This window comes from Antennarius striatus, chromosome 3 (genome assembly GCF_040054535.1).
Source record: "Antennarius striatus isolate MH-2024 chromosome 3, ASM4005453v1, whole genome shotgun sequence".
NCBI lineage: Eukaryota > Metazoa > Chordata > Actinopteri > Lophiiformes > Antennariidae > Antennarius > Antennarius striatus.
Window position 1 is genome coordinate 22477501 of NC_090778.1, and position 27881 is coordinate 22505381.

The window sequence follows — 27881 nt, forward strand, 5'->3', positions numbered from 1 at the left end:
ATAATGTCTTCAGTAACACAGCAGGAAGTCCTTCAGTCTCTGAGGGAATCGAACATTTAGAAACTTTCCCATGTAGATTTCTACTTCCTGTCCCAATAAATGGCTAATACACATAACAACTTACATCTGCTGGATATTTTAGGGTCTGGATGTATCAAGCCGACAGGTTTATCAAATGATGAATCCTCTCTCATCACAGAAACAATTTAACCCTCAGCACGTAGATAATTTTGAAAAGGCAGCTTCAGTTTTTACTATCTGGTGCCCGTTGAAGTGTAAAGGCATGATAATCCCCGGGTGTCAGACAGTATTGTGAGTCATGCCCCCCTCACCCCCCCTTCAGCGGGACCCCTGCTCCTGTGTTTGTGTTACTCCTCACAGCACTGTCCTGCAGGATGCCAGTGCTGTGAACACACTCTGGAGGGACACATGAGTGTGTCATCTCAAATTCAAAAACTTGGTTTAGACCAAAGTGTGTGTTTGCAAGCACAGAGAAGCATGAAGGTGTGCACCGGCTGTAGTGGGTAAATCTGAAGGGTGTCAACCTGTTGAGTGTGCCCTGTTTTAAAAACATAGATGGTGTGATGTTGCCTGTTGAAGAAACGAATCATTTTGACCAATAAGAGTCCAGAGTCACTGCCGTACTATTGGTGTTGGCATCCACTCCTTCTTAGTTTTTCCATATATCTCAGCCCCGACTGACAGAGCTCTATTTATTCCATGCTAGACTTACAAATGTCCTTTCTGAGCTTCTGTTTCGATCATTCATATGATGGCTATTAACCCTTTATGCTTCCACAGGACGCCCACATGCTTCGGCATCACTTCCAGTCTGACCTGAAGAGGAATTTGGCGCGTCATTGTGATAAAAGGGATGAATGAGGTACAGAACTGTTGATTTTTAAATGTGTACCTTAGAATCTACATAAATTAGGGGTTTCTGTGGTGCGTTGGTCTTTGTTAATTAACCTGTTAGTCTTTTAAAACCTGTTTTGTTCATATTGTACAAAACTCTTTGGGAAACTATTGGATGTAAAGTGTATGTAGAGCAGAGACCACACCTCAACTCTAGTCCTTGTTAATGTTCTTTTCTTTTCAGATTGATGAGCAGAAGCATTATTTTAAATGTCTAACACATATTTAACAAGTATGGATGTTTCTAAAAATGGTGGAACTCATTCTTGAGCAGGTTCTTGAGGGGTCACGACATGTTAAACTGCAATACCTCAGTAAGCAGGGGAGAAAAACAATGTTATATAAGTTCACAAACAATTTCTTGATTTTTTTAAGAAAAAAAGCAAATAAAGCTTCATGAAGAATTAAATCAAAAAACTTTTGCTATTGATGATGTGTTTTTGTTGGATATCATGGAGAGTAACGGTAACATCTGTGTACAGGATGGGAAGCTCACTCCAAACATTTGGTCGTTCTGTTTATTCCAGAGCCGCTCTGTTTTCCTCAGAAGGGGCCAGAATGCCACGTCCAAGGCCACCACCCTGCGCTCTGTTCCTGCTGTGGATTCAGGAGACGAGTCCCAGGCTGACAGCGATACGTCGCCCCCGCTATATGAGCTCTCAGACCTGTTCGAGGGTGACAATGCCTCCCCGTCGGCTCCGGACACCAGCCAGGGTTCAGCTGTGGAGCTGGCTCAGCCCGGCCAGCCAGCGGACGGCAGGCAGAACCTGCGGATGAAGTTCCAAGGTGCTTTTAAGAAGGGCATCTCCAACCCAATGAACCTCCTGGAATCCACTATATATGAGTCAAACGTGGTTCAAGGTCCCAAGAAAGCACCCATGGACTCGCTGTTTGACTACGGCACCTACAGAAACACCAGCAACCAGAAACGACGCAGGAAGAAGCTGCCGAGAGGGTGAGGAGTGGTCTCAGTGTCTCTGAGCCCCAGTTCATTGTGTTCACAGCGTTTCATAAGTGTGTGTTCCTTCAGACGCCTCCGAGTCATTTTACTGCCTAACAGGAGAAAACTTGGGTTTCAGGGACAAAAGAACTGGTTTGGAAAAATGTTATAAAAAAGAAAACTGTGGGGACAGTGTGTCTCTGTCACACACACACACACACACACACACACACACACACACACACACACACACACACACACACACACACACACACACACACACACACACACACACACACACACACACACACACACGTCCCATTCAGTGATCTAACAGAGAGCATGTTGTTGGTCTGGCAGCAGTAGCCGTTGAGGTAATATTTAGGCGGCTGTGTGTTCCTGGCTGTTCTACCTGTCACACACACACACACACACACACACACACACACACACACACACACACACACACACACACACACACACACACACAGAGGTGTTTTTAGTGGGGTGCTCAAGGGTGTGGTTGATGACTCCAAAGATGGTTAATGGTGCAAACATTCAATCCTTTATTCTCTATAAATGAAATGAATCGTGCATCTTCAAATTCAAAGGAAAGTTTGCATGTGGTAGTGAATTTGTGTGTGTTTCTGCATCTGTCCAGTAAAGCGGAGCAGTCCTGCGATCACGGTCAAAACTCAGATCCACCCAAAGTAATGAAAGTATTCAACCGCTCGCTGCTCTTCGACTGCGTGTCACGTGCCGACACAGAGGCTCTCGAGGGTCTGTTGGAATTCCTGCAAAGTCATGAAAAGAGACTAACCGATGAGGAGTTTAGAGGTGAGCCTGAATTGTGTAGGTTATAACTGTCATTGGATGTCCTTGAGCCATCGGCCTGCAGGAAAAAATCCTCTGAAAGGACTAAAAAAAAGACTAAAATGGGTTTATGTTTCAAATACAGATTAATTAGATGGATTTTTAAAATTTTTTTATTCTTTCACAGTTTTTGGCAAAATTGTCCTTCTTGAATCTGGATTTTTCCCTTCTATCTAAAGCGGAAACTTGACCCTTTTGTATTTCCTTGCTCCTCTCTGTTTCTGCTTTTTTAGAAAGGAAAAAGGTGATGTCAGAGTCTTTGTCCCGCTAAAGGCGAGTCAAACAGACACTTCCTGTGTGTGTCTGAAAAGTTTGTCAGGCTTGTAACAGGGAGAGGAGAGAATTCACAACACACTGTTGACTCTGTGAGAGTAAAACGTGGCTTTACAGTCTCTTTTGAATTAATCCAAGAGACTAAAAATAGTGAAGGACATACTTTCCCTCAGTCCTTAACACTAAGAACCCCAGAACGACTCCAAAGACTGGTTCTCTCCTCTTTTTTTATTAATGTATCAGCCACATTCTATATAAGATCAAATGTCCCGAACGGGGTAGTAGACTTGTTAAAACTATTATACATTTATAGTAATCTGATTTATACTCATACTGAGGCAGGTGAACACCTTAAAGCAATTAAAAGAATGTGTGAAGCGGTGATAGCAAGCCAGCAGGAAGGAGTGAATAACTAGTAAGAAGCTAGCTGTCAGAGCTATTGTCAAAATATTAAGTTAAAAAAGTCGCTGAAACTAAAATGTCGTGGAGAGATGATGAAATGGTAAACAAATATGAAATTTTCAGCTCACACCATTTAATAAATAGACTTGCTTTAATCCTTGCAGCATTATAATAATATTTGAAAGGGCAACATTTGATTTATAGGAAAATTCAATGAATGAATGAATGGATTAAAATTCCAGGTAATATTCCCTTTTACAGTTCATTCCAGTGAAATTCCAACTTTACAGTAATACAACTGTACACTTTTGGAGCTCGATGGGTCCTGTTGATGTAGGTTTAGTTGAATGTGTCTTTCTTGGATTTAACTGTGTTAACAGAACCTTCCACGGGTAAGACGTGTCTGCCTAAAGCTCTGCTGAACCTCTACGGTGGCCAGAATGTCACCATCCCAGAGCTGGTGGACATCGCAGAGAAGACCGGGAACCTGAGAGAGTTCATCAATACACCCTTCAGGGATGTTTACTACAGAGGTATGGAAAGAAACAAATAAGTAATTCAAGAAATAAGTTGGACATTTACTTTTCTGTACATCTTTGACCTCTAGGTCTTTTAAAAGTTGAAGCTTTTAGGTTTTTGCATACGTGTGTGCAATCATTGACTATTTAAAACTTGATAAGCGAGGGGATTCAGAAACACTGAAGGATATCTTTTTACCTTTAGGTTTCAGGAACACTCTTCATAGTTGCACATAAATGTACCCCACAAGGCTTTTAGTCATTTTTATAGCCCTGAGCTCTAACCGGGTGTCTGAAAAGAAAAAATACATTTTTCATGAATGGAACTTCTTACAGAATTCCTATCGATACTAAAACAGTAACTCTGTGCTTTCAGGTAATGGCTTTTGAAACTCAACATAAAGCATCAGTTTTGGATGCTCAGTGTGTTTTTACATGGCTGTGCTTCTCCTCAGGTCAGACAGCCCTCCACATCGCTATAGAGCGACGCTGTAAGCAGTATGTGGAGCTGCTGGTGGAGAAAGGGGCTGATGTTCATGCACAGGCCAGAGGACGCTTCTTCCAGCCCAGGGATGAGGGGGGCTACTTCTACTTCGGTAATGATCTCTGTTAATGCATCCCTTTAACCAGTGTACTTCCTATATCACTGTTTTTATGAAAACCTTATAGTCCATCTCTAAGCGATAAAATTCCAAAGATACACGGGAAACGCTACTGTGTTTTCTGCCTCATATAGTTGTAATGTTGGTGGTGTTTCTGTGGTTTCTATGACTTCACCGGTCCCTTTTTCAGTTTCCACTCTGGCTCTGATTTGTTTCTTTCACTAGTGGCTATTCTGTGTTTGGCATCAAAGTTTTGTAATGTGTGCTACAGCAGCTGCCAAGATAAAATAGTTAACATGTGGTGTATGGACCTGGCAGAGAAACACCCGCCTCCATAGAGAAGGGACATTAGACCATGCTTATTCTGTTTTTGACGTGTCAGAGTTTGACAGAGGTGAGGTCCAACTTCTAACTAAATGTTTTTAGAAGAATGAGTGGATAAACCATCATTAGAGATGCTTCAAAAAAACACATGAAAAGACAAGCATTATAAAATGCATTCAAGAGGCCGTCCAGTGAAAGAGGTCAGTGTTCTCCAGTTGAGAAAAAGTAAACATCCTCTGTTGACCCTCCTCTGGAAAGAACCTCGATCACATGAAGAAAAAACTAACTGCCACAAAACTCAGCTCAACACTGCCCTCTGCTGGTGGAAGAAACAAACGTCAGGCACCGTGTGTGTGTGTGTGTGTGTGTGTGTGTGTGTGTGTGTGTGTGTGTGTGTGTGTGTGTGTGTGTGTGTGTGTGTGTGTGTGTGTGTGTGTGTGTGTGTGTGTGTGTGTGTGTGTGTGTGAAAATGCTCACATGCAAACTGTTGCCGTCTTGGAAGGTTTTAAGTCATGTAACTGTATTGTTCAAATCACGTCCTTTTAACCTTATAATCACACATAAAACAGAATTTTAAGGTTACACTCTAAAAACACTTGCAGAAACAAAACCAGTAGAAATGACTTGTTATGGTCTCTGTTTTATTTTTCATCCAACCCAATTTCAAGAATTGTTGATTCGATTACTTTTGTGCGTTACACACCTCTATCATCACAGAGGAGATGATTTCTATTTGCACTTAGCACGGTTGTCATTCCCAAATCCCAGCGTGTCCGGGCACACTGTGAGTAATTTGCTGCGGAGCTTTGCAGTGTGGCGAACAGGAACCTGCCAGGGCTGATGGTTAATGGGATTTAGACTCACGCTAACACTCTGCATGCACCCGTGCAAATCCATGAAGAGAAGCGTTTCTATGTGAGGTGACAAAGTAATCTGTCACCCATGGCAACGGCTCATCTTCAGCAGCTGCTTTTGGCACTCTGGCCCCATAGCGCCCCTCCCTTAAACAACTACTAATTGTGCCGTTTTAATAGCTGGGATTTAAGTCAAATCTTTGAACCACTTTAACATGATGTGCGGAAACATACAGACGCCAGCTGCAGTTCTTAATTAACCCTCCTGTTGATTTGCGTAGTTTTAATCTGAAATACATTTATTTTAATCCCCTGTGAATTCAGTATGAAGTGAGCGCCCTCCCTCTCTATTGCTGTCTGTCTCTCTCTGTTTGCTCAGGTGAGCTTCCTCTCTCCCTGGCTGCATGCACTAACCAGCCCGACATTGTACACTACCTGACTGAGAATCCTCACAAGAAGGCCGACCTGCGGCGCCAGGACTCGCGAGGAAACACGGTGCTGCACGCTCTAGTGCACATCGCAGACAACACCAAGGACAACACGCGTTTCCTCACAAAGATGTACGACCTGCTGCTAATCAAGAGCGCCAAGCTCTACCCAGACTGCAGCCTGGAGACGGTGTTCAACAACGACGGCATGTCGCCGCTCATGATGGCTGCTAAGCTGGGGAAGATAGGGGTGGGTACGACGAGGGGCCGGTGCATCAGTCAGCATCAATATGATAAACTTTTACATCATCCCAGCTCGTCCGTATTCTTCCAGGTGTTCCAGCACATCATTCGACGTGAGATCAAAGATGAGGAAGTCCGTCATTTGTCACGTAAATTCAAAGACTGGGCTTACGGGCCGGTGTACTCCTCCCTGTATGATCTGTCCTCACTGGATACATGTGGAGAGGAACCATCTGTGCTGGAAATCCTAGTTTACAACAGTCGAAATGAGGTGAATGAGAAAACTTTAAAAAAAAAAGTTTATTTTTCATTCTATCCATAAACAGAATGAGATGAAATGCTGTTTCTGTCAGAATACCACACATATCATCAAAAAAGTGCGTGGGTGCATCAAAAACCTGAGTGCAACAAAGGATTCTTTTGCTTTGTTTCTTTGTTTTATTCAGTTATTCTTATTCGGTGTCGTGTTCCTGGTCTCGTTTCAGAACCGCCATGAGATGCTGGCAGTGGAGCCCATCAATGAGCTTCTGAGAGCCAAATGGCAGAAGTTTGCTGCCGTCACTTTTTACATCAGTGTGGTTTCCTACCTCATTACAATGATCATCTTCACCTTAGTGGCTTATTACCGCCCGACAAAGGGAACGGTGTGTTAACAACCACTAAAAATGTAGACACATAGCTACATTTCCAGGGCACAGTAAGATAATTACTTTGACCATATAAGGTATTTAGTAGGTGATCAATAAGCGTCTCATTTCTATTCCAGCCTCCGTATCCCTACACGACATCCTCTGACTACCTGCGCATGGCGGGAGAGATTATCACCCTGGCGTCGGGAATCTTCTTCTTCCTCACCAATGTGTGTCAATCGCTCCGATGCCTCTTTATGGCTTCATCATTGATCGCTTACGGCCGTCGTGTAGTCTCCTGCATAAAACTCAGACTTGAACGACTGTGGGGTTTTTTTGCCTTTGATGGATTGTTTCTCCTGCTCTTTGCAGATTAAGGACCTCTTCTTGAAGAAGTGCCCCGGGGTGAAGTCTTTATTTATTGATGGATCCTTTCAACTTCTATAGTAAGTCTTCTTCACCTCTGCCATAACTAATACAGAGTTATACCCGAGGCAAGTTTAGCATCTTCTTTAATGAGTCTTCTAATTAATTCCTCAACCTCCTCCTTGGCATGTTTTTGTAGTTTACATCTTTAATTAAGTCCAGGATACAAACAAAGAGCAGAGGCTGTTGATTTAAATCAGGAGAAACACGGCGGTGACGTCTATATTCTGCTTGAAAAGCAATCATGTGTTTGCGCTATTGTCTGACACTCGCTTCGGTATCAATGATGTCTTCGTTTCAATTAGTACCTTGATAAACATTTTCTTTGTCTTCTCTAGCTTCATCTACTCCATACTGATTGTAATCACCACGGCTCTCTACCTGTGTGGCATTGAGTTTTATGTGTCTGTGATGGTGTTTGCTCTTGTCCTGGGTTGGATGAACACTCTTTACTTCACCAGAGGCCTAAAGCTCACCGGCACCTACAGCATCATGATACAGAAGGTCAGATAAATGAGCAATTCCATCGATTAATAAACCTGGCTTGGCTCCATCCATTTGCTTTAATGCTGTTTAATTTTGGTTCTCAGATTCTGTTCAAAGATCTTTTCCGGTTCCTGCTGGTGTATGTGCTCTTCATGATTGGATATGCATCAGGTAGGCTTTGGATCATGTGACTCAAACAGTGCGTGTCATGATTATTTTAATGAATTACATTCTTTAACTGACCATTAGCAGGAAAATAAAGCTAGGGCTAGGAGCTGTTCATTTTTTGTAGCCAGAAGCAAACAGAAAACAACTACATTACCACACCAACATGTTTATACACAGCTAACCCCCTAAATGTTGATTATTAGTCAGACATGGTGCATCTTCTTGCTTCCTGTCTTCATAATAGGCTACCTGAACTCTAGCTTGGAGCAAACCTCAATAATTTCTTTATTATTTCTGTTTGTAAGGTGCAAAACATGCAGATATGTAACACAACCTGATCTGTTTCCTATCCTCCAGCCCTGGTGTCTCTGCTGACAGTGTGTCCCCAACCGGGGACAGAGTGTGAAGGAGACTGCCCCACCTACCCTAATTGCAGGGACCCGGATACCTTCAGCACATTCCTCTTAGATCTCTTTAAGCTGACCATTGGGATGGGAGAGCTGGATATGATCCACAGTGCCCAGTATCCTGCAGTCTTCCTCATCCTGTTGGTTACCTACATCATACTCACCTTTGTGCTGCTGCTGAACATGTTGATCGCTCTGATGGGGGAGACGGTGGGACAGGTGTCCAAGCAGAGCAAGAAGATCTGGAAGCTTCAGGTGAACTGGGAGGAACTCTTTGTAGGCATGCAGTGAAAATTAAATGTGCGTGGAAAAATTCAGTGATCAGGATTCACTGGGATTCATTCACTGGGATTCATCACGGACAGATGTTTATGTCCCTTGTGAATAACGTTACAGTGGGCGACGACCATCTTGGACATCGAGCGATCTTTTCCAGTCTGCCTTCGAAAGTCTTTTCGCGTGGGGGAGATGGTGACAGTGGGGAAGAACTTGGATGGCACACCAGACAGACGCTGGTGCTTCAGGTAATGTGCGATAATTGCAGTCACTCTGCAGCATCAATGACATCTCAGGGATGACACTGGTGTCTTATTATATTAGGGTGGATGAGGTGAACTGGTGTCATTGGAATCAGAACCTGGCAATAATCAACGAGGATCCAGGCAAGAATGAGACGCATCAAGTCAACGGGTTGCAGCAGAATGTCAGAGCCTTGAGGAGAGGTGAGATTCTCGCTGTGCCCTCATGAATAAATTCATAGACGTGTAACTGTATATTAATGCTAACGCATTCATTCAGATAAAGAGCAAATCTTTTTTGTCCCCCTCAAGACCGTTGGTCCACAGTGGTCCCACGGGCGGTGGAGCTAAGTAAAGGTCCTCGGCCTCGTGATCTAGCAATAGAGATGGAGCCACTGACACCCAGACAATAATGCCTTCGGATGATTAGTGCTCTCCTTCCTATAAGCAGACAGCAGAGAGCCATCAGCATCAGTGAGATCACTCTGCTGAGAATGATTCAGCCAATAAGTGCACTTATCTGCAGAGATATAATGTGCCTTTTGTGCAGAGAAATTAAGTAAACATCAGCAGACAGTCAGTGTAATTGGACTGAACACAATGACACACTGGATGTACAGTAAATGATCACTGATAATTAAAACACCAACCCTGACACAATGAATAATCCAATAATCCACATGGTGAGCTGTAATCTTTTCATTTTATCTGTAACTTGTCTTATTTTTCTACAAATGTACTGTGCCTCTGCTTTTCACCCATCGGTGGCTGATCACTCAGGGATTTAGGAGAGTAAAGATATTTCAACACTCATTATTTTATTTTTACAGAAACCGAGTCATGGGTTTTCTAACAGCTAGCCTAAGCATAATTACTGTATCGTTGCATCAGCAGTGTTAAAACTGTGGATTGTGGATTGGAATACCATTTGCAATAAATAACATTGCAATGAATATTGTACATTCATATAGACGTATAGAGTGGAATTGACCTTTATTTGCTTGCTTTATGTTGATGGGATCCAAATATACTGTATAATAAAGATTTTATATATTCTTTATTCTCATTTTTATTCTCATTGTCCAAAGTATAATAAAGAGCATTGAATAAATCTATTGTATAAACTTATTTTCTTGTCATTTTCGACACTGTATTGATCCAATAGTTTCAAAACTATGAAAGTGTCAGACTTGGACTGCAGCTCCGGCAGCACAGCTGTTGTCTGAACTGAAACGATTCACCGTGACAACTTCTCATTTGTGCATTATTACATGAACACAAAGACATTGTTCTGAACAAGATGGGCATGATGTGCAGGTTATAGCTGTCAAGTAAATATGCAAATGGTAGACAATAGCCCTCCGTGTTGTGGTTTGTCTAAGAATTACCGGAGTTATTGTTCCTTTGCAGCTGGGGTATTTGCATAATCAACTCTCAGGCCTTGCTATTATGTGTTTCCCCCTATTTGCTGCTGGGTTTTTTCATTGCAGTTGGCTCCTTGCCCTATGGAGGAGGCACACCTACTGTATGTATGCATGTATATGTGCTATTATGCTGCGTGACAGGATTTGGTTAGGAGTAGACAGACCCTGCAATTAATTTTCACTAATTCATGCAGCTGAAGGTCACAGGTCATTGTTCACTATGTTTACAGTGTTTTTATAAAAAGACTCAATTTTATATTGTTTGTACATTGCTGCACAGAACAATAAACACTATTGTCTATTGTAAACTATACAGTGGTCTGTCTTGCATTTCCTTTCACATGAGATCCTCTTATTTTTCTGAAGGTTTCATCCAATCAACACTTGAATACAATAGTAATGCTATCTATCTATCTATCTATCTATCTATCTATCTATCTATCTATCTATCTATCTATCTATCTATCTATCTATCTATCTATCTATCTATCTATCTATCTATCTATCTATCTACTAATCAATATTAACAACATTCCTATTCAGAAGAAATTTTATATATGTGGAACAACTATTTATCGTTTAATTTGTATCATTTTCTTTATTATTTATTCAAGATATCACCAGAGCTGGATAAACCTTCTAAATATGCTTATTTACATCCACAGAATTACATTATTATCACAAAATTATTTTATATTTCTTTCAGTCAAATCAGTAAATATTTTTATGAAGAAATATAGTTAGCAAGTTCATCCCAACAGGCGCTGTTGGACGACCATCTATATAATTTTCTCACTGGATTTAGTGGCATAAAAGAAAAAAAGGTGCTGCCCATGGTTTCAGTTTATTTCAGAGGTTATCTTGATTATAATAAACTCCTTCTCTCCCCAAACCTTTTGAGTTTTTGTTCATCATGCCAGTGAAGCCTCCCTTGCAGTCCTTCCCCCGGCCTGCTGATGGCTGCAGAGCTCTAAACTCTGCTGCTGTGTTGAATCTAAAAATCCCATTTGAGGTAAGCGTCACTTTGACTCATCATCGCACATAATTGCTGCTTTTTCTTTAAATTACAGCTGTAAATACCGCATTGTCATTACCAACTGTTATTTCTGTAATGAAGTATTTTTCCACGTGGAGCTCAGGTCTCGTTGACCTTGCTGTAACACATGGCCAGTAATTCCTGGCTTTTGCCTCGCTAATGAAACCACAAGCTGGCAACAATTTATGAACTGCTTCATTTCCTTTCACCTTTCATCATTACACCTCACCTTTTACATTTCCTCTTTAAAACATTGCAATGGTGATTCTCACTAATGATTCTCAACCCCCCCTTCCATCCTCCTCCTCTCCTTCTCCCAAACCCTGCAAACACTGAAGGACACATTGAATCTCTCACCACCTCAGAGAAGAGGCTAATCCTCTTTGCCCCAACTTTAAATGGGCCACTAATCCTCCAGGTTTATCTAAGCAGTGAGCACCTCGCGCTGCTGACAACTTGGCCTGCCCTCCAACCTGCAGCCTGTTAAGTAGGGCAGGGCTGCAAGTCCTGCAAGTGTCACTGTCAGCAACTCTGGAACCACACACTTGCACAGGAAGTGTGAGCTGTAAACAAAATGGCCCACTCGCTTGCAGCGTCTGTGCGCTCTCCGCCACAAATGTGTCTCGACAAACAACTGACAGCCAAGGCAGGATCACGCTGTAATGGTGTTCATTTTGCACACGACGAAAAGTTGACAGTCTTGCAATCTCAGCTAAAGGTCACTAAACTATCTTAGATATTGACAGTACAACTTGCTCAGCTAATGCCCAGCCAGTCCAGCTTTAAGGTGTTTAGGCTGGCGATGCTGAGGCTGGAGCCTGGCCAACTCATTCTTTATTCACTGAGTAGCACAGGTTGTCTGATGGCTTCAAGTGAAAATTTATTGTCTGCCTGAGGTCCAGAATCCTGATGGAGAGAGACAAACCTCTATAAATATAGATGACACCCTCATTAATCTTTCCATCAACATATAAAGCAAAAGAGGTGGATGGATTTCTGCATGTCAGCTTAAAGTTTAAAAGACAACTCCATGAGAAGATGTCGGACAGTTTTTGTCCGTACATCTTCTTCTGCGAAATAGTACATTTCTTTTCCTTCCGTTATCCACCAGTGAAATATTTCGCTACGGTTTGATATTTCTAATTTTAATAAGGAATCATTGGGAGCACTGGGAGATGAAGAGACCAAGATATATTGGTTAGATGGCATGTGAGATGACCTTTCAGTTCATCTAAGATGAAAGAGAGCGTCTTAACTGACAGGCGAGGGCCCGGCTGTTGCTAAGGTGTCAGCCTCCCACCCGGCCTCGACAGGCATCTCTCATGATTGATTGTGAAATTGCCATGGACTCAATGTGGCGAGCAGGTGAATGAGTTTTACTAATAAGAGCGGCATTTCTGTTCCACAGAGCTCTTTTTCTGTCTGAGCGGGCGTGTATGAAATCACTTTGCAGTCTCCCAGTAGCACACGCTCTGGTGCAGGTGGCTGGTTCATCAGTCTGCACTTTATCTGATGTTTTAGGTGGGCGGAGAGGTTGGAAGTGAGGAGAGAAAGGAGGAAAAGGTGTCAGAGTCGAGTTGTTAAACATTTTTGATTGGGTTCTGCTCCTTATCTTCAGGAAGTGGACTTAAAAAATTATGTCAGGAACAATAAAGTAGGAATAAAGCAATAATAAGTGGTGTGGGTGGTTTCAAAGTTTTAATAATTGTTGTTCATTATGGCATTGTGTAAAAGGGCCAGAAATCCTTATTATCCAAGGTGGGTTTATTTCTTTTTTAGTGATGGCAGACAAATGCATCCTTGATCGCCTGTTGTCACGGTGATGTTTGTGTCACTACTTCCAAGGTGAAAAAAGGTCAAGTGAACAACAGGACTGTAAGAATCTGGCAAATGGCGGTGATTTACAAAGTGAGGCTAAAAAGTGAACAAAACGCTACTACCCCATAGGGCACATGTGTCAAACTCAAGACCCGCGGGCCAAATGTGGCCCATTACGTCATCTAATGTGGCCCACAAGAGCATAAAAGGTCAGAGTGTCTAAAAATGTATATAAACATATTTTTTCTGTGCAAAAGTAATGTTTGTAACTTAGATTACATTTAGTTACATTTATAAATTACATCTGGCCCTTTGAGGATGTGGCCCTCGGTGAAAATGAGTTTGACACCCCTACCCATGGGGATCAATAAAGGATTCTGATTAAGACTAATATGCTTACCTTCATTACGATAAGGCTTCATCCAGCATCTTAAAAATTGTTTTAAGATGTTTGTGGTGAGCGAGGAAAACAGGAAAACTGCAGATGACAACAAGAGAGGAATAGAAGTCATATGCTTTATTTACTTATGTCAAACAATAATACATAAGAGTGGATAGGTCAAAAGAAAGTCAACCATCTACATCAAAATAAAGGAATTTCAGTCCTGAGATTGACAAAAAGCAGGGACCAGACAAAATATCTAGGGTGGTTGTTGGCTTTGAGGGAACAGTGGCAGTTTCAGCAAATTGAAGATGATGGTTGTGGGGAGATTGGGGGAGATTGCAGGAGACGGGTAGAAGGTAAGCAATCACTGGGATGCTTGGCTTTAGGCACATTTAAAAGTTGAAAACCCCACGACTAAAGGATTTTACAGCTTTTTATATTCAGACTTCTTATTTCAAAATCTAAGATTCATATATTATCATTTTGAAAAAAAAAAGCAAGATATTCTTTTTTTTTTTTTCCATCCTGAGGAGACAAAATCTTTTTTCAAACATAAATACAACACTGCAGGGAGAACAATAATAAAGACTATGAGAGAGATGCTTTATAGATTTCCCATTTCCATATATATGATTTCTCAAGGTTGGGGCACCTTCAGACTTTGGCAGCATTGGTGCATTTGAGATAATTCGGGAAAAGCAGCCCTGTTTGTCCACAGGAACATTCTGAGAGCCACACAAACAGTAAAGGGAGACAGGAAGAAAAAAAGCAAAATCCCCAGACTTTTGTGTTTAAATTGGATAAAGAAAGTAGATGAATATTTGGAGGCCATAAGCGTTTTCAGCTGAACATACATGGTTGTGATGCTGAAAAAATAAAACACTATAAGCTCCTGGTGTTGCAACCTGCTGCGGTGCCTTTTAGAAAGGGTGCTTTTTGGGAAAAAAGCATCCAGATTTTGCTGCTGATTCTTGTCTTTATTATATTAAATAAAACAAGTGGTGCTTGTTCTTCACACCCATTTTTGTTCAATAGCAAAAAAAAAAGAAATGGCAAAGTGCTCTATCACTAGCAAAACATTAAAAGATCCAGTTAAATTTCTGCAGAGCTACGAGGCTGTTGGGATAATGACACAACCCCCCACCCCCCCAACGTCAAACTGTTGTATTGATTTAAATATCTCCTTGCTATTTAGGAGCCAAATAGAAACGACTGGCTTCATGACTTCTTCTGCAGACGTTAAGGAGCGATGCTGGGAAGGACTGTGAGACGAGGGCCCCGGGGGCCGAAGGGCAGCGACTGGACATGAATAAGGTTGACTAAAGGAGTGTGGAGGAGACGTCAGCCCCCCCCCCCCCCTCGCGCCCCCCAGCTCCCTCTGTTGTATGTATGTTAGAGGAGCAATGCCAAGACTCTACAGAGTGAGCAGCTGCCTTTATTTTCTCTGTCCCTCCCTACCTTCCCATCCCCTCTCTGTTGTGAGAGGGAAACAGTTGACCCTGCTTTGAACGGGTCCGCCGGCCGCCCTTCCTTCACAGCCGCAATATGCGACGAGACCTTTGAACTGGGCAAAGGTCTTCATGGACTTATTGGGATTTACTGCCGGATTTCTGCAATCAACTTAAGTCAGGTCCCCTCCACTCTGCCTCCAGGCTTTCCTTGTGTCTCACTGCCCTTGAAAACAGTCAATCGTCCACATATACATTATATTACAGACCTAAATGTCCTCATTTCCTGGGAAACGTAACTTATAATTATCTTTGCAAGCATTGATGAATTTGTTAACAAAATGGCGATCGATGTTTTTAGAAATCCTAAAATAGGACCACAGTAGGTTTCAGGAAGAGGAACGTTGTCTCCTTCCAACTTTAAATCTGAATAAGAGGCCTAAAACAGCTGAAGAGGGGTGGCGGGAACCGGCACCAGGAACATGGCAATTATCCTGATTACTGATGCTTCGAGGCTTCGCTGACCCCAAAATCCTTCCCTGTATCTGTCTCCGTCTTTCTGTCTTATGCTGGGATCTGTCACACAGCACAGGGCCCCTCAGCCAGGCGGGGAGCAACCATGTATAATCCAACAGAAAACAAATCCCTTCGATCAAACACATCCCCGCCTTTAAAGCACCGGCGCCACAGCGGAGCGCTGAGGCCCTCCGAGACAAGGTGGAGGCTGTGGTTCGGCATCCCTCAGACCCCCCACCCCCCATCCCCACTCACAAACCCTGCTGTCCTTCCCTTCAACGCCAGCCAGTCAGTCCTAACCTTCAGTTTGTTTAAGCACCGCTGAACCCTGTTGGCCCCTAACAGGGGGAGGGTGGGCTTAGATAATGACAAGCCATATGCCACTCTGCCTCCGAGGCTGAGTGAGTCCTGCATGGATCAGCTCAGGCACAAATCTATTTGAAATTTAATTCTATTATCCTAATATGGGCCAAGCATCCATTGTCCAAATCGTGAATTGTGGGACAGACCAAAGTTGCAGAGCCAAGATGCATCCCATCAATATGAGCTCATTAATGTGTGCAAAGGGCCGGGGGTGGGGGGTGGGGGTGGGGGGACAGACAGTTTGGAGCCTGCACAGGAGAAAAAGTGGTGGCAAAGCAAAGATGATGAAAGAAGCTTAAGTAAACAGATAGTTAATATAATAAAATGTGATGAACACAAATAATTTTGACATGATTAAAAAAAATAAATCTGTCGTTGTTTGTCTATTTTATTTAGTTCAGCTTGACTCACAATAATCAGATTCCCCTCAATACCCAATAGGAACCCCCTTGTTGTTTGAAAAGGGCTTGATTTCATCCCTTTGAGTGAATGAATACGCTCCACTGGCAGTGTCCAGCAGCCAGAGTCACCCAATATTCCCATTAGCAGAGAGGTCTGGTGCCTCAGACTTCCACTGGTGGGAAAGGGCAGACACCAGAAACCCCACTGCCTCAAGTGTCTCCTCTTCACTTCAACATCATGTGACAGGGTTTAATGCTTGGATGCAAAAGCCAAACTGAGGGGATTTAGGGATGGGATGTATCTGTAAATCTGTCAAAATATTTCCACAAGTCAGAAAATATGCTGGAATCACACTCTGGCTGGGGTATTAAGCTGTTGAAACAACATGAAAATTTTTGCCTGGAATGTTAAGGAGGCTTACTGTGCAAATTTAAGCCAAGGGGCTTGGTATTCTTTCAACTGAAATCTTTGTCAGCCTTCAAATAGAGAAGCATAGACAAACACCATTAGCTAGAAATGTAAGGCTTACAGTTAAAATTGAGCAAAGGTTATCTTCGGGAAGAAACTGATCTCTTTATAGAGTGCAAATGATCAAATAAATTGTATTTTTTGCTTCTCACTTCAGCCGTAATATTCATGAGTAAATTCTCCACAATGGTGTCTGTCCTTCATCTCTGGATGGATAAAGTGTGAAGGCTGGAAAAGATGATGAATTAAATATGCTAGGTTTTCTCGGTGGCAGAGGTTTTATACTGTAAAGGATCTACACCGCACATCACACCCCACTTCGGATCTCACAGAGCCGCAGAAACAAGGGCCCGATTTCACACCGACTTCTAAAGGACAGGCTTTCAAAAATAATGACAGACTTCAAAGCCAAGATGTGGCTTCCAAATATATTCTTAAAGAAATTTATTTTACACCTCAAAACAAAAAAGGGTAGGGATTAGGGATGTGGTACATTGGGAATGTATTGACAACTGTAGTTTACATTTTTTTGGTGTAAGCTCAGAGAAAAATGTTAATACAGTCATAATAATTGCACTTCATAAATCTAGACTGATGCCAGAATTTCACCACAACAAACCTCCGTCTTTCTCTCTCTTCCTCTCCAGTTACTAAATTCAATTTGCCATTGAAATCTAATGGACAAAAGAAATGCTAATTTAAGACCAGAGGACTGCTGCACTGATCCGATTTTTCTCTTTCACTTGAGTCCCACAAGGCAATAAAACATTGCAGTAATTTAAGTGCAGTACATTCAAGGGAATCTCACAGTCATAATAAATATTTCACTGCGCTGAGTGGTCAAGTTAAGACCCAGGCTAAATGTGTCCCAACCAGATGCTCAAATGGACAAGGAAAAGCGATGAGCCTCATCTCATTTCATCTGATGCCAGAGGACAGGGGATGATTGTTTTCATTTTATTCTCATACAGTATGTAGGATTAGGGGTGAGAAGCACCCTCAAAACAGGACTTCCATTAGTTCCCACCTACTTCTATCCTCATGATACCATCTGACAGAAACAGGGGACGCAGCGCTGCGACTGCAGGAGTCATGTGAGAACTTCATCTCTACTAATAGCTTCAGAGGATATCTAAAGCCTGCGGTCAAAGGGAGCAAAATCTCTCCAGTAACATTTTCTTTGACATATACATGATGTTTATTAGACTGGTGAATCAGGTTTTCAGTCTTGGTAGTAGAAATCTTAAAATGACAAAATTGAAAATTAAAAAAAAAAAAAAAAAGTCTGAGGATTTTGAAAATCACCAACTAAAAAGCACACACGCGCATGCACTCAGCCACATACACGCACTAACAAAAAAATGTCAGGTTCCGTACATAACCTCCCGATCACATTCTTCATTGTAACATTTCTTTTCCTTGTATCTTTTTTTTTTTGTATCTTTTTTGCAACATTTTCTTTTTAAATAAGTATTTCAAGATTTGTTGTAGATTCCAGTGTTGGTTAGGAAAAAAAGAGCTCTCCAACCTGGTTCTTACAGAACCAAAGCAGCGATTATGCCGTACACCAGGACATAAGAAACTGCACATCAGCTCCATGAGGAATTATTAAAACATAAAAACAAAAGTAGGAAAAAAAAAAAAGCATTTGAGACACATTTCCCCATAGCAGCCAATGCATATAATATACCTACAAATATATAAAACAACACAAAATAGGTTCAAGTTTTTCAAGTTTCTTAAATATATCATATCCAAACTACCCAATTCCAAACTTCAAAGTTAACAAGATTCAAGCAGTGCAATTTGTGTATCAATTATAACAGCAATAATAACTAATTTTGAACTATCCTTTTAACTCGGCTTCATGATTCTTGTACATTCCCATCAGAGTACTGGCTGTAATCACACACCCTTATGTATTTGTAGAATTGCGTATGCTTGTCTATGTCTATGCGTATGTTTGTACCGTTACAGAGTTTTGGATTTTTGTGAGCAGCCCTAAACTTTGGCTCTTTTAAGACCATTTCAGTGACAACCTACACAGTAGCTTCATCCTTAGTATTTGGAAAGGGGCTAGAATGGCATATGCACTTACTGTCAACCTATGATTCTGATCAAAAATGTTCAGGCAAGAAAAATGACAAAAGAAAACAAAAGAAAACAAAAAAAAAACCAGAAGAAAAACTAAATCAATCCAAAATTCCTATTGGCAAACCACACAGTGGAACATCTGGAGAATCTTGAAATCCCTTTTCACTCCCGCTGGCAATCACCACCACCTTTCATATTTGGGATTCCCACAGTCTGCCTTGAAGCCTCTCAGATCACAGCGCAACAACTGCTATTTTCGCTTGGCTCCCTGCACAAGTTAAAGCAGTGCCACTCTCAACAATCTGTACCTGGAAAAAAAAAAAAAATCTTTTCTTTAACTCTGATTTTCTTCACAAATTCACAACTCTTGACTCTCTTCCTCCTGCTCTCCCCACTCTATCTGTAAACAGGGAGGCGAATGTGTGCATGCTGGTGGTCCAACAGACGCGGCACAGACACAGTCTCGTAGCCTTTGCCAAGCATCTGCTCCTTGATGCAGGGTGGGTGGATATCGTTGATCAGGTACTCCAGAGACTGCAAGCTGCTGCTCAGCACCGATGTGTTGCACATGCTCTTGCTGGGCAGGCTGCAGCACAAACCTCCTCCGCTGTCAATAGCAGGGTGGTTAAGGTGATGATGATGATGGTGGTAGAGGTGATGATGATGGGGGTAGCCCATCTCTCTGTGCCCTGTCGCTGGCCCGCCTGTGGAGGTACCCAAAAGCTCCTGGGGGTTGTAGCAGTCACTGTCAGGTGTCACCAGCACGCTGTTCCACGGCGGGGCAAAGTACTGCCCAACTGAGAAGTTTCCGTGCATACCTACGCAGTTCAACGGGGAAGAGCTGACTTTGTCCAGTCCTCCTCCTCCACTGGCACTCACTGTCAGGTGGTATGGTCTGGAAGACGAGGAGGACACTTGTGCCGCTATAATCCCATTCCCTGGAACACAAGTCTCTGGCGACTTGCTGATGGCGCCTCCTCCTCCGCTACCTCCGCTGTACATGCGTAGCACAGCATGTTGTTGCTGCTGCTGTTGCTGTTGTTGTTGTTGATGCTTTTGCCAAAGGATATAGTCCATACCATCTGCGTACACGCCGGTCTTCATCGCATCTGCATTTTGAGCAGGCAGCCCGGGCCCTGTGTATACCATATTAGCTTGAGGACCCATTCCTACGATGTAACCTCCACCTGAAGAGCTAGAAGACAGCCCCATCACAGCTGTACCCTGCTTGGAGGGGCTGGAATTTGACGGTGCAGCGGATGCCCCTTGGCACACCTGTTGCAGCGCCTGGGCCTGGCAATGCTGGTTGATCTGGTAGATGATGCTCTGGATGGAGGGGAGGTTGGACTGTGCGGGCAGGGCCAGGCCACGACCCCCCGTTACAGGAATCACCGAGCCAGCTACAGTGACATTTGGGGGAACTGACAGTCCGGGGCCTTCTGGAGGCTTCGAGGGCCCAGTGTGGTATACCAATTGGCCGTGGCCACTGGCTAAAGTGCTACTGCTAGGGGGCGGGTATGGGGCGACCGCTATGTGCGCTGGAGAGAGCTTAGTCCGTCTGCCTTCAGAGTTCTTGAGAACACCTTTCGAAGAGACAAAATTTGATGATGACGACAATGAGGATGAGGAGGATGATGACGACGATGTCGACAACGATGAAGAGGCCTTGACGATGGCGAGCAGGCCGTGGTAGCCCCCCGTGTGGAAATGCGGGTAGGGGCTATAGCGTTGACCCGTGGTGTCGTAACCATTCACAGTCCGATTAAGGTGCTTGTGCTGGGGAACCCTGATGTTGGTGGGGAAGATCTTGATGGACAGGGGGCTGTTGGCCGTCTTCTGAGCGTAGGCATCAAGTTCCGCCGCCGTGGGGTAGCGTGGGGAATGTGTGGGCACCACCAAATCACCTACAATACAAACACAAAGGGAAATATGAGTGAAATTAATGTTAGACGAAAAGAAAAAACAAAAACCAAAGTGGCGTGTACAGAAGAATAAAACGGCAGAGCCGGAGTTTAATTACTAGAGATATCAAAGGAGGCGACAGCGGCGACAGCCACAAAGTCAGATCAATCAATCAAATGCAATAACCACCACTCTGCTGCGGCGGTTAAACCTGTCAGCATCGCAGTGACTTCATCTAAAGCAGCTAAATGTTGTCACGGCTTTACAAGAGCTGATAAAGAAAACCAAGTGCAAACAGCAGAAGCACAGGTGAAGAATCCATACGGGGTTGGAGGCCCATGCTGACTGTAAATCAGGGCTGACATACATTTGTGTTACATCACTCTCCTTCTCCATTTAAGATCCATCTCATTTTCACAGCCTTCCGTGGAAATTCATCCCTAGACAAATGGATCTTTTTAAAAACTCATTCTGTCACAGCCTGACACCTTAGGCGCTGTTAAATCGGTCCATTGTGAAATTAATTCGGACTCTCTTTAGCAGTGAATTAGGTTAGCCTTGGATACCGGGAAAAGAGGGACAAAGAGGAGGGGATAAAAGCTGCTTTAATTGCAGTGATTCATGTGAATTCCAGCAGTATGTGAAGTGGTTCTTATAATAATAATAAAAAGAAACAATTAAACATCCATGGGAAATTACTAAACTGGTAAAGCTTCACGAGCGCAGCTATTGGTCGGTGAACAAACAACCAAATATAAGGCACGCCATTGGTCTGTCCTTGTGAGGCTATGAAATTGTTAAATGATTCGTACCAAAGTGATCAGTTTTTGGAATTCAAATAATAATTGACAGAGCAGACAAAAGACACACACACACACAAAAAAATTTCATGTCAGCGATCTGTATTGTTGGTTGTATGAAACCAATCCAATCCCAAAATTCAATTCAGAAGTGAGTGTGGCAACTGAGACTAGCAATGACCCTCGCTCAATGAGCCAATGCATGGCCATTGTGAATTGAGGTGGCAAACAGGAAAATGACAATTTCTAAAAACCCCGACCATGTGTCATTGTTTGGGGGCTGGGCATGGAGGCGCGGGCCTACGGTGAGATTGGATTTAAACGACATTATTCAGCCAATTTCATGGCTACTTAGCTCAGTGTAACAAAAAAAAGGTGGGGGGGTTGGGAAAAAAACTCAATTTACAAGCAATATATCAGCTGCCACAAATGACTTGCAACCCCTTTAAAAATGACATTTATATGCAAAAGCTAACAAAACGTAGAAAAATTAACTGCTATAACTGTGCCGTCAGCAAATGCCTTGACAACATAAGGAGTCTACAGGACGCAGGCTGTGAGTAGGACTCACTCCATTTCCTTTGCAAATGCAAAATCATTTTAAAAAGAACTCCACAGCCAAGTAGTCACAATTTTCATTTCTTTGCTCCCATTACAGATGGCATGGGGAGTTCATTTCAACATCCCTATGGGTCTCCAACTGTGAAAAAGATTAAATCTACAAGATCCATATCATAAGAGAAACAGATTAAGAATTTAAAAGGAAATAACTGTGGATAACTCAACTCAAATTTAGCGCACCTTTTAAATTGGAGTTTAATTTGTTGAAAAAAAGCCCATCTTTAATGAATTTGTTTCGATAAAAGTTTGGGAACCTGGCGGGATCCTAATGGGCTACCCTGCCATCCCATCTCAGATCTAACCAACCTTACTGAGGAAAGCCTCTGCTTCCCCTGTGACAGCAGACATTTGCTTTGATGTTCTGACTTGCAGTGGAAAACTGACAGAAGACTTATTTCATTTGCTCAGAAGAGAAAAACATGCTCATTTCAAAGCACATTGCTCATCCACATGCAAATGGAATGGCAGCCTTTTTTTTTTCTGATCTTCTTTGCATGAGGGCAAAAAAAAAAAAAAAAACCCCAAAAAAAACCTCGTCTTTGATCATCATATGGTCTAAATCAAGAAAGATACTTGGCTTTCAGGCATATCAAGGGCCTGTGCCCTGCTGCCCCAATACAAGCCCCCCAGCTGCAATATGCCCATCATCCCCACCTAATTACTGTCACATGAGGGGGAGGGGAGGAAGAAAAAAAAAGAAAACAGCCAGGAAATTCATTAAAGGTAGCTAATTCTATTCCTTCTCACTGGCTGGGTCCATATTTTCCATGTCCACGCCTGCATCGCTTTCTGAAAAAGAGGCGACAGTTCTCTCGCTCCGTCTTTTCCCGGCTTGGCCCTTGTTTGTCAATAGACAGAGCCTTTGGCACACTAACCTGGCATCAAAGGGTTTCACACTTCACAGGCCACAGGGATTAGAGGCCTTTCAGGCCTATAAAACCCATCTCAGCTCCACAAAGGCTTCCGGTTATTAGAACCCACAGGCATAAAGGAAGAAGAGGAGGGAGGAAGGAGGCAAATGAGCATCTGGATGCTTCTGATTCCAGCTTCCTCCTTTTAACAAACAAAAAAAAAAACATTCCATGGCGAAATTTTTTTACAGTAAAGTTGATTACAGTAAGTATGGCCACAAAGGGGGGGGAGAACGGTTTCTTTCTCATTCTCACGCTGTTTCACACACACTGTGTGTGTGTGGGTTTTTTTCATGTGAAGGGGGCTCCACATCTCTCCCCTCCAGAGGAGTAAGTCTATAAGTGAGGACATGGAGGTTAAAGGAGAGAGTCTGGTTTGGCGTTGGCGCTCTGTGACTTATTGGTTTTTTTGGGGCTGCAGTGGATCATAGCAGCAGCAGCATACAGATGGTGCCGGCTGATAAACACCCTCTGCCAACACTGGCTCCTTTGTGCAAGTCCTCACCTCCTCATAAAGGAGGTCTTCCTGCACCTGTGTGCGAGTCTCCAGCGTGGCTGTGCATGCAAAAAAACAGCACCCGAATACAGGAAATAAGAGAGACGTACATATATATGAAGATGCAAATGTTGCATCTGCAGTGGTGTGTCTCATTTGCCATCAGTGGAGCATGTTGTTATCCTCTGCTCAGCACTCTCTCATGAAATGTAGGGCAGGGACAACAACAGGTGCCTGTGCGGGCGACAGCCTGCAATGCCTCCTAGGCTAAATGCTTCACACTCGCTTCATTTCAACATGCGACAGCCTTGTAAGGATTAATTATTTCCCCTGGGGATGGAAGAATATGCTTTTCCCCTTTCCTGAGAGCTACATGCAAAACGCATAAGCAGATGAAACAGCTAGTAGTCAATGAAAAGGAGAAAAAAAAATTGAAAATCTGGAATAGCATTGCTTTTTTTTTTTAATATATAATCAGAAATAAACTTTATGCAAACAAACCGAGCGTATGATTGAACTGCAGCGGAGAGGAGATAAAAGCTCAAGAAAAACACATGCATTACTTTGGGAGAGATCACGCGCACTGGGAGCGGAGATGGCAGGGAGGCAATTAATGGGCTGACCTTCATCCTTAATCACCCAGTGCCTGGCACACAATGCCCATGTGTCAGAGCAGCACATCTCTAAATGCCACCCCTCATTAGCACAATGCACACAGTGAAGGGAGGCTATCTCTGCAGCGTTGCACTCTCCAGCGGTCAGACAGAGATAGAAAGACTCGGAGAGGATAACATGGCAGCGCCGAGTCGGACTGAGCGGCGCTAGGGCAATGATATGATCAAAAAAAATAAAATAAAAAAAATCTCATTTCGTTCGGAGAAATGGGCTTTTTTTTTCTCTCCATTTTTGATTGGCATATGAAACTCCCCGGGCGTAAAGTCCTAGGTGTGCCCCGTGCTGTCACCGTGATTGCTTATGTGCTCCTGCGTACAGACGGACGTGTGTGTGTGTGTGTGTGTGTGTGTGTGTGTGTGTGTGTGTGTGTGTGTGTGTGTGTGTGTGTGTGTGTGTGTGTGTGTGTGCGTTTTTGGTGAAAGGGGGTACCCAATTCTGAATACTCAATTAACACTCCTTTAATTAGCCAGCATCGCATTTTGAATTCTGATGAACTCATTTTCCTGGTGCGAGGGTGGAAGAGATGGTGGCTGTGGTGAAGGAGGGGGTGGGGGGGTGGGGGTGCTGGTAAAGATGAGGTCCACTGGGTACAAAACAGCAATAAAGAGAGAACTGGTTAGATTAGACTGTAAAAAAAAAAAAAAAAAATCCATTAAATTCTGCGCACTGCTTCCAAGTGAGAGGTCAAATTGTGTTGATCACATGAAGCAAAGGCGGTGAGACAGTAGGAGTATCAGGTTTGGGGAGTTAGGTGAGGAGGTATGTTGGGGGGGGGGGGTGGAGAAAAAAGGAGAGGAGATAGGGAGTCAGGGGCTGGGTGAGAGCAGGGTACCAAATCCAGAGCAGCATGGGAATGTTTCGCATTTTAATTAGAGGTTTAAATGAATAAGCAGAGGAAAAAAGAAAAAAACTGCGAGAGAACTGCCTGAAATGCCCTTGCTCCCATTTATTAGTGTTCCAAGTGCTTGAAAAATTATGAGTTGGTTGCAGAAGTTTCTTCTTATTAGTGGGGGGGGGAGGGGATGCTTTAACACATCAAAAAAAAAGCCCTCACTCCTACAACCCTGTTACAACACGCTCCATCCGTGTGCAGCGGTGACGGTGGGGAGGGGGTGCGTTTTTAAAATTGAAAGAAGAACTGCAATTAAGCATTCACAGAAAAATCAATGCATAATACAAAATAGCTTTGGCCATAAACAACAATAGTTCTGTTACGACTATGGATAAGGCTAACAGCTGGAGCGGGGACAAGTTGGAAGGACAAGTTGCCCTTAAAATGAAGTTATTCAAATTAATAATTCATGGCTAAAACATTCAGAATCCTTCCCCTTGTAAAAAAAAAAAGAAGAAAAAAAAAAGTTTGACCCGTCAATCGTTCTGCCGCCTAGACAGGGCAGATTGAGCAGCATTGTCCCATTAAGGAACCCTTGACCCGGGGGCTATTGTTGAGCTCTTAGCAGATAGGATCAGCGTCTATGACATCCTCTCCCCACCGCTGTGAGCCCGCCGCACAAGGACAGGCAGGCATGGGGAAGCCAGAGGCAGCTTCGCGTCCTGAACAATACCTGCCTTGTGCTAATGGAGGTGTCATCTGGCACAGGCCTGATTAGTCAGCGATTACAGCCAGGCCTCAATTGCCGTGACAACTGCTGCAAACACAATGGGCCCTGATAGAGCCAGCTGTTTAGTCCTCTGCAATTAACCCTGCATCCCACTCGTCTCCGGCAGTGCGCTGCCTCTAATTGACTATCGGGCACACAAAGCAGGGGCTGTCGGCCAGACCCCCTGGACACAGCCCCCCCCCCTCCTCTGCAGAGGTAGAGATGATAATAATAGTGGCGTCCTGTGGACTTGGCCGCCAGTCAATCAAAGCTTCAGTACCCTACAGGAGCTTCCTGAGGAGCGCGGGAGCAGAGGAAGCACATGTATGAGCCGGTGATCAACAGGGTAGAGCAGCATAGCAGGGGGGTCGGGGATTGGGATGGGGGGGGGGGGTGGCAGACATGTTGAATATGCCCTCAGCCAAAGTACTAATCAATTCAACTGCACGTTAGGGCAAAGGGAACCCTGCTGGTTGCTTGATATCAGGCCTTTTTTTTTTTTTTTTTTAGGAACGTGCATCTCCCTCCCTGTCAAGGTTGATTTTCTGAGCAATAATGCAGAGAGAGAGAGAAGAAAAAAAATCAAGGCAATTATTTGTCAGGCCTTTGCTATCTATAATTGCGAAGATAAAAATCAAGCTTCAAAGATTTCTCACAGGATAGAGGTGCGTGAATTCACCACTGCTTGTGCCGTTGTAATTATCAGGCTATCCAGGAAATCTTTTTCATAACTTTCCTGAACATTCTGAGCAGTTTTCAACATACTGGAGGTGTGAACCAAAAAAAAGAAAAAAAAAGAAGTTAATACAGTTATTTTCCTTAACATTGCGAACGCATTGTCTTTCTTTTCACTTCTGAGTAAATTATTGTCCCATTTAAATGTAAATAACTTCAAATATTGATGGTGTTGATATCTAAGGGGGTGGTGGAGATCCAGACTAACACGGATCCGTTTATTCATAGTATTCATGTATAAGCAAATGCATGTGCTATACAGTTTGTAATCTACTTTTTTTTATAAATCAAAATGTATTTTTGTAAAGCAAACTATTATTATTTTTCACATCCAGGTGTTCCGTTTGAATCAACTGTCACAAGTAACAAGAAACTGACTGAATTACATAAATCAGAATTAAAATCAGCAGTCGGACAACATTTTTAAACAGGAGCCTCAATAACACGCTGGGCTTTTAAACTTGGTTAAATGTTTCACCAGGACCAAAGAGGGTGGTTAGAATAAAGGTAGAATTTTTAAAGCATCTGCCCATGATCCTTCACAGGCACGCCGACATTGCACAACGCGGAAAATAAACTTAAAACATAAAAGGAAAGTTTTATGACAACACTTCCAAACCTAATCTTAATTTTATTCAACCAAATCACATCAAAGATTTCCCACACAAACAGATGGAAGAAATAACAAACTGGGAGCCATATGTGGACTTCCTCCTCAAACAGATTGCAGCATGAGGTCATTTAGTTAGCCTGCAGTGAGGCAGCACACGCGTGTGGTTAATACACCGAACCGAAAAGGAGAGACGTCCAGGTAAAGACGCCACTATGGAGGAGAGGAAGAACAACAAGGTCCCTTCTCAATTTCTCCACAATATGCTTTTCCAATAATATTATTTTATAGTTATACACATGTGTATAACTAACTGTGCCGGACTCAAACAGCTAATTAGGATCCTATCATAAATAAATGTATATATTTTAGCACCGGGACACCATCGTGTTTACACTTTCTTGTTAGAATTTATCTGTGAAGCCAGATGTTACTGAATCAGCCATGAAAATTAATTAGATGCTTTGATGTGGCGACCGCATGCTCCTTCAGACAGGCCTGGTTTTTATGGGCTGTAGAGGAAATTACTAAGAACCGATTGATCCTGAAGGACTCCTCTTTACACATGAC

At 43.0% G+C, this 27881-nt stretch overlaps 2 protein-coding genes across 4 annotated transcripts in view; one reads left to right on the top strand and one right to left on the bottom strand.

The window, feature by feature from the left end:
• Positions 1–10717, top strand: part of trpv4 (transient receptor potential cation channel, subfamily V, member 4) — an 11616-nt gene extending 899 nt beyond the window's left edge. The window contains exons 2-17 of one of the 2 annotated variants that reach the window (XM_068311632.1): positions 802–883; positions 1443–1870; positions 2517–2692; positions 3784–3936; positions 4377–4517; positions 6081–6379; positions 6464–6643; positions 6858–7016; positions 7139–7231; positions 7374–7447; positions 7766–7931; positions 8018–8084; positions 8439–8743; positions 8885–9012; positions 9089–9210; positions 9319–10717. In XM_068311632.1, coding sequence (XP_068167733.1) covers positions 875–883; positions 1443–1870; positions 2517–2692; positions 3784–3936; positions 4377–4517; positions 6081–6379; positions 6464–6643; positions 6858–7016; positions 7139–7231; positions 7374–7447; positions 7766–7931; positions 8018–8084; positions 8439–8743; positions 8885–9012; positions 9089–9210; positions 9319–9419 — 2601 coding nt within the window. In that variant the 5' untranslated portion in view covers positions 802–874 and the 3' untranslated portion in view covers positions 9420–10717. Of the gene's footprint in view, positions 1–801; positions 884–1442; positions 1871–2516; positions 2693–3783; positions 3937–4376; positions 4518–6080; positions 6380–6463; positions 6644–6857; positions 7017–7138; positions 7232–7373; positions 7448–7765; positions 7932–8017; positions 8085–8438; positions 8789–8884; positions 9013–9088; positions 9211–9318 lie in introns of those variants that run through there. The other variant, XM_068311633.1, reaches the window with a different exon arrangement.
• Positions 10718–16226: 5509 nt separating this feature from the next.
• fam222aa (family with sequence similarity 222 member Aa) overlaps positions 16227–27881 on the bottom strand; it is a 46706-nt gene continuing 35051 nt past the window's right edge. For both annotated transcript variants that reach the window (XM_068310790.1, XM_068310791.1), the window contains exon 3: positions 16227–20864. In XM_068310790.1, the coding sequence (XP_068166891.1) occupies positions 19357–20864 (1508 nt within the window). In that variant the 3' untranslated portion in view covers positions 16227–19356. The remainder of the gene's footprint in view (positions 20865–27881) is intronic.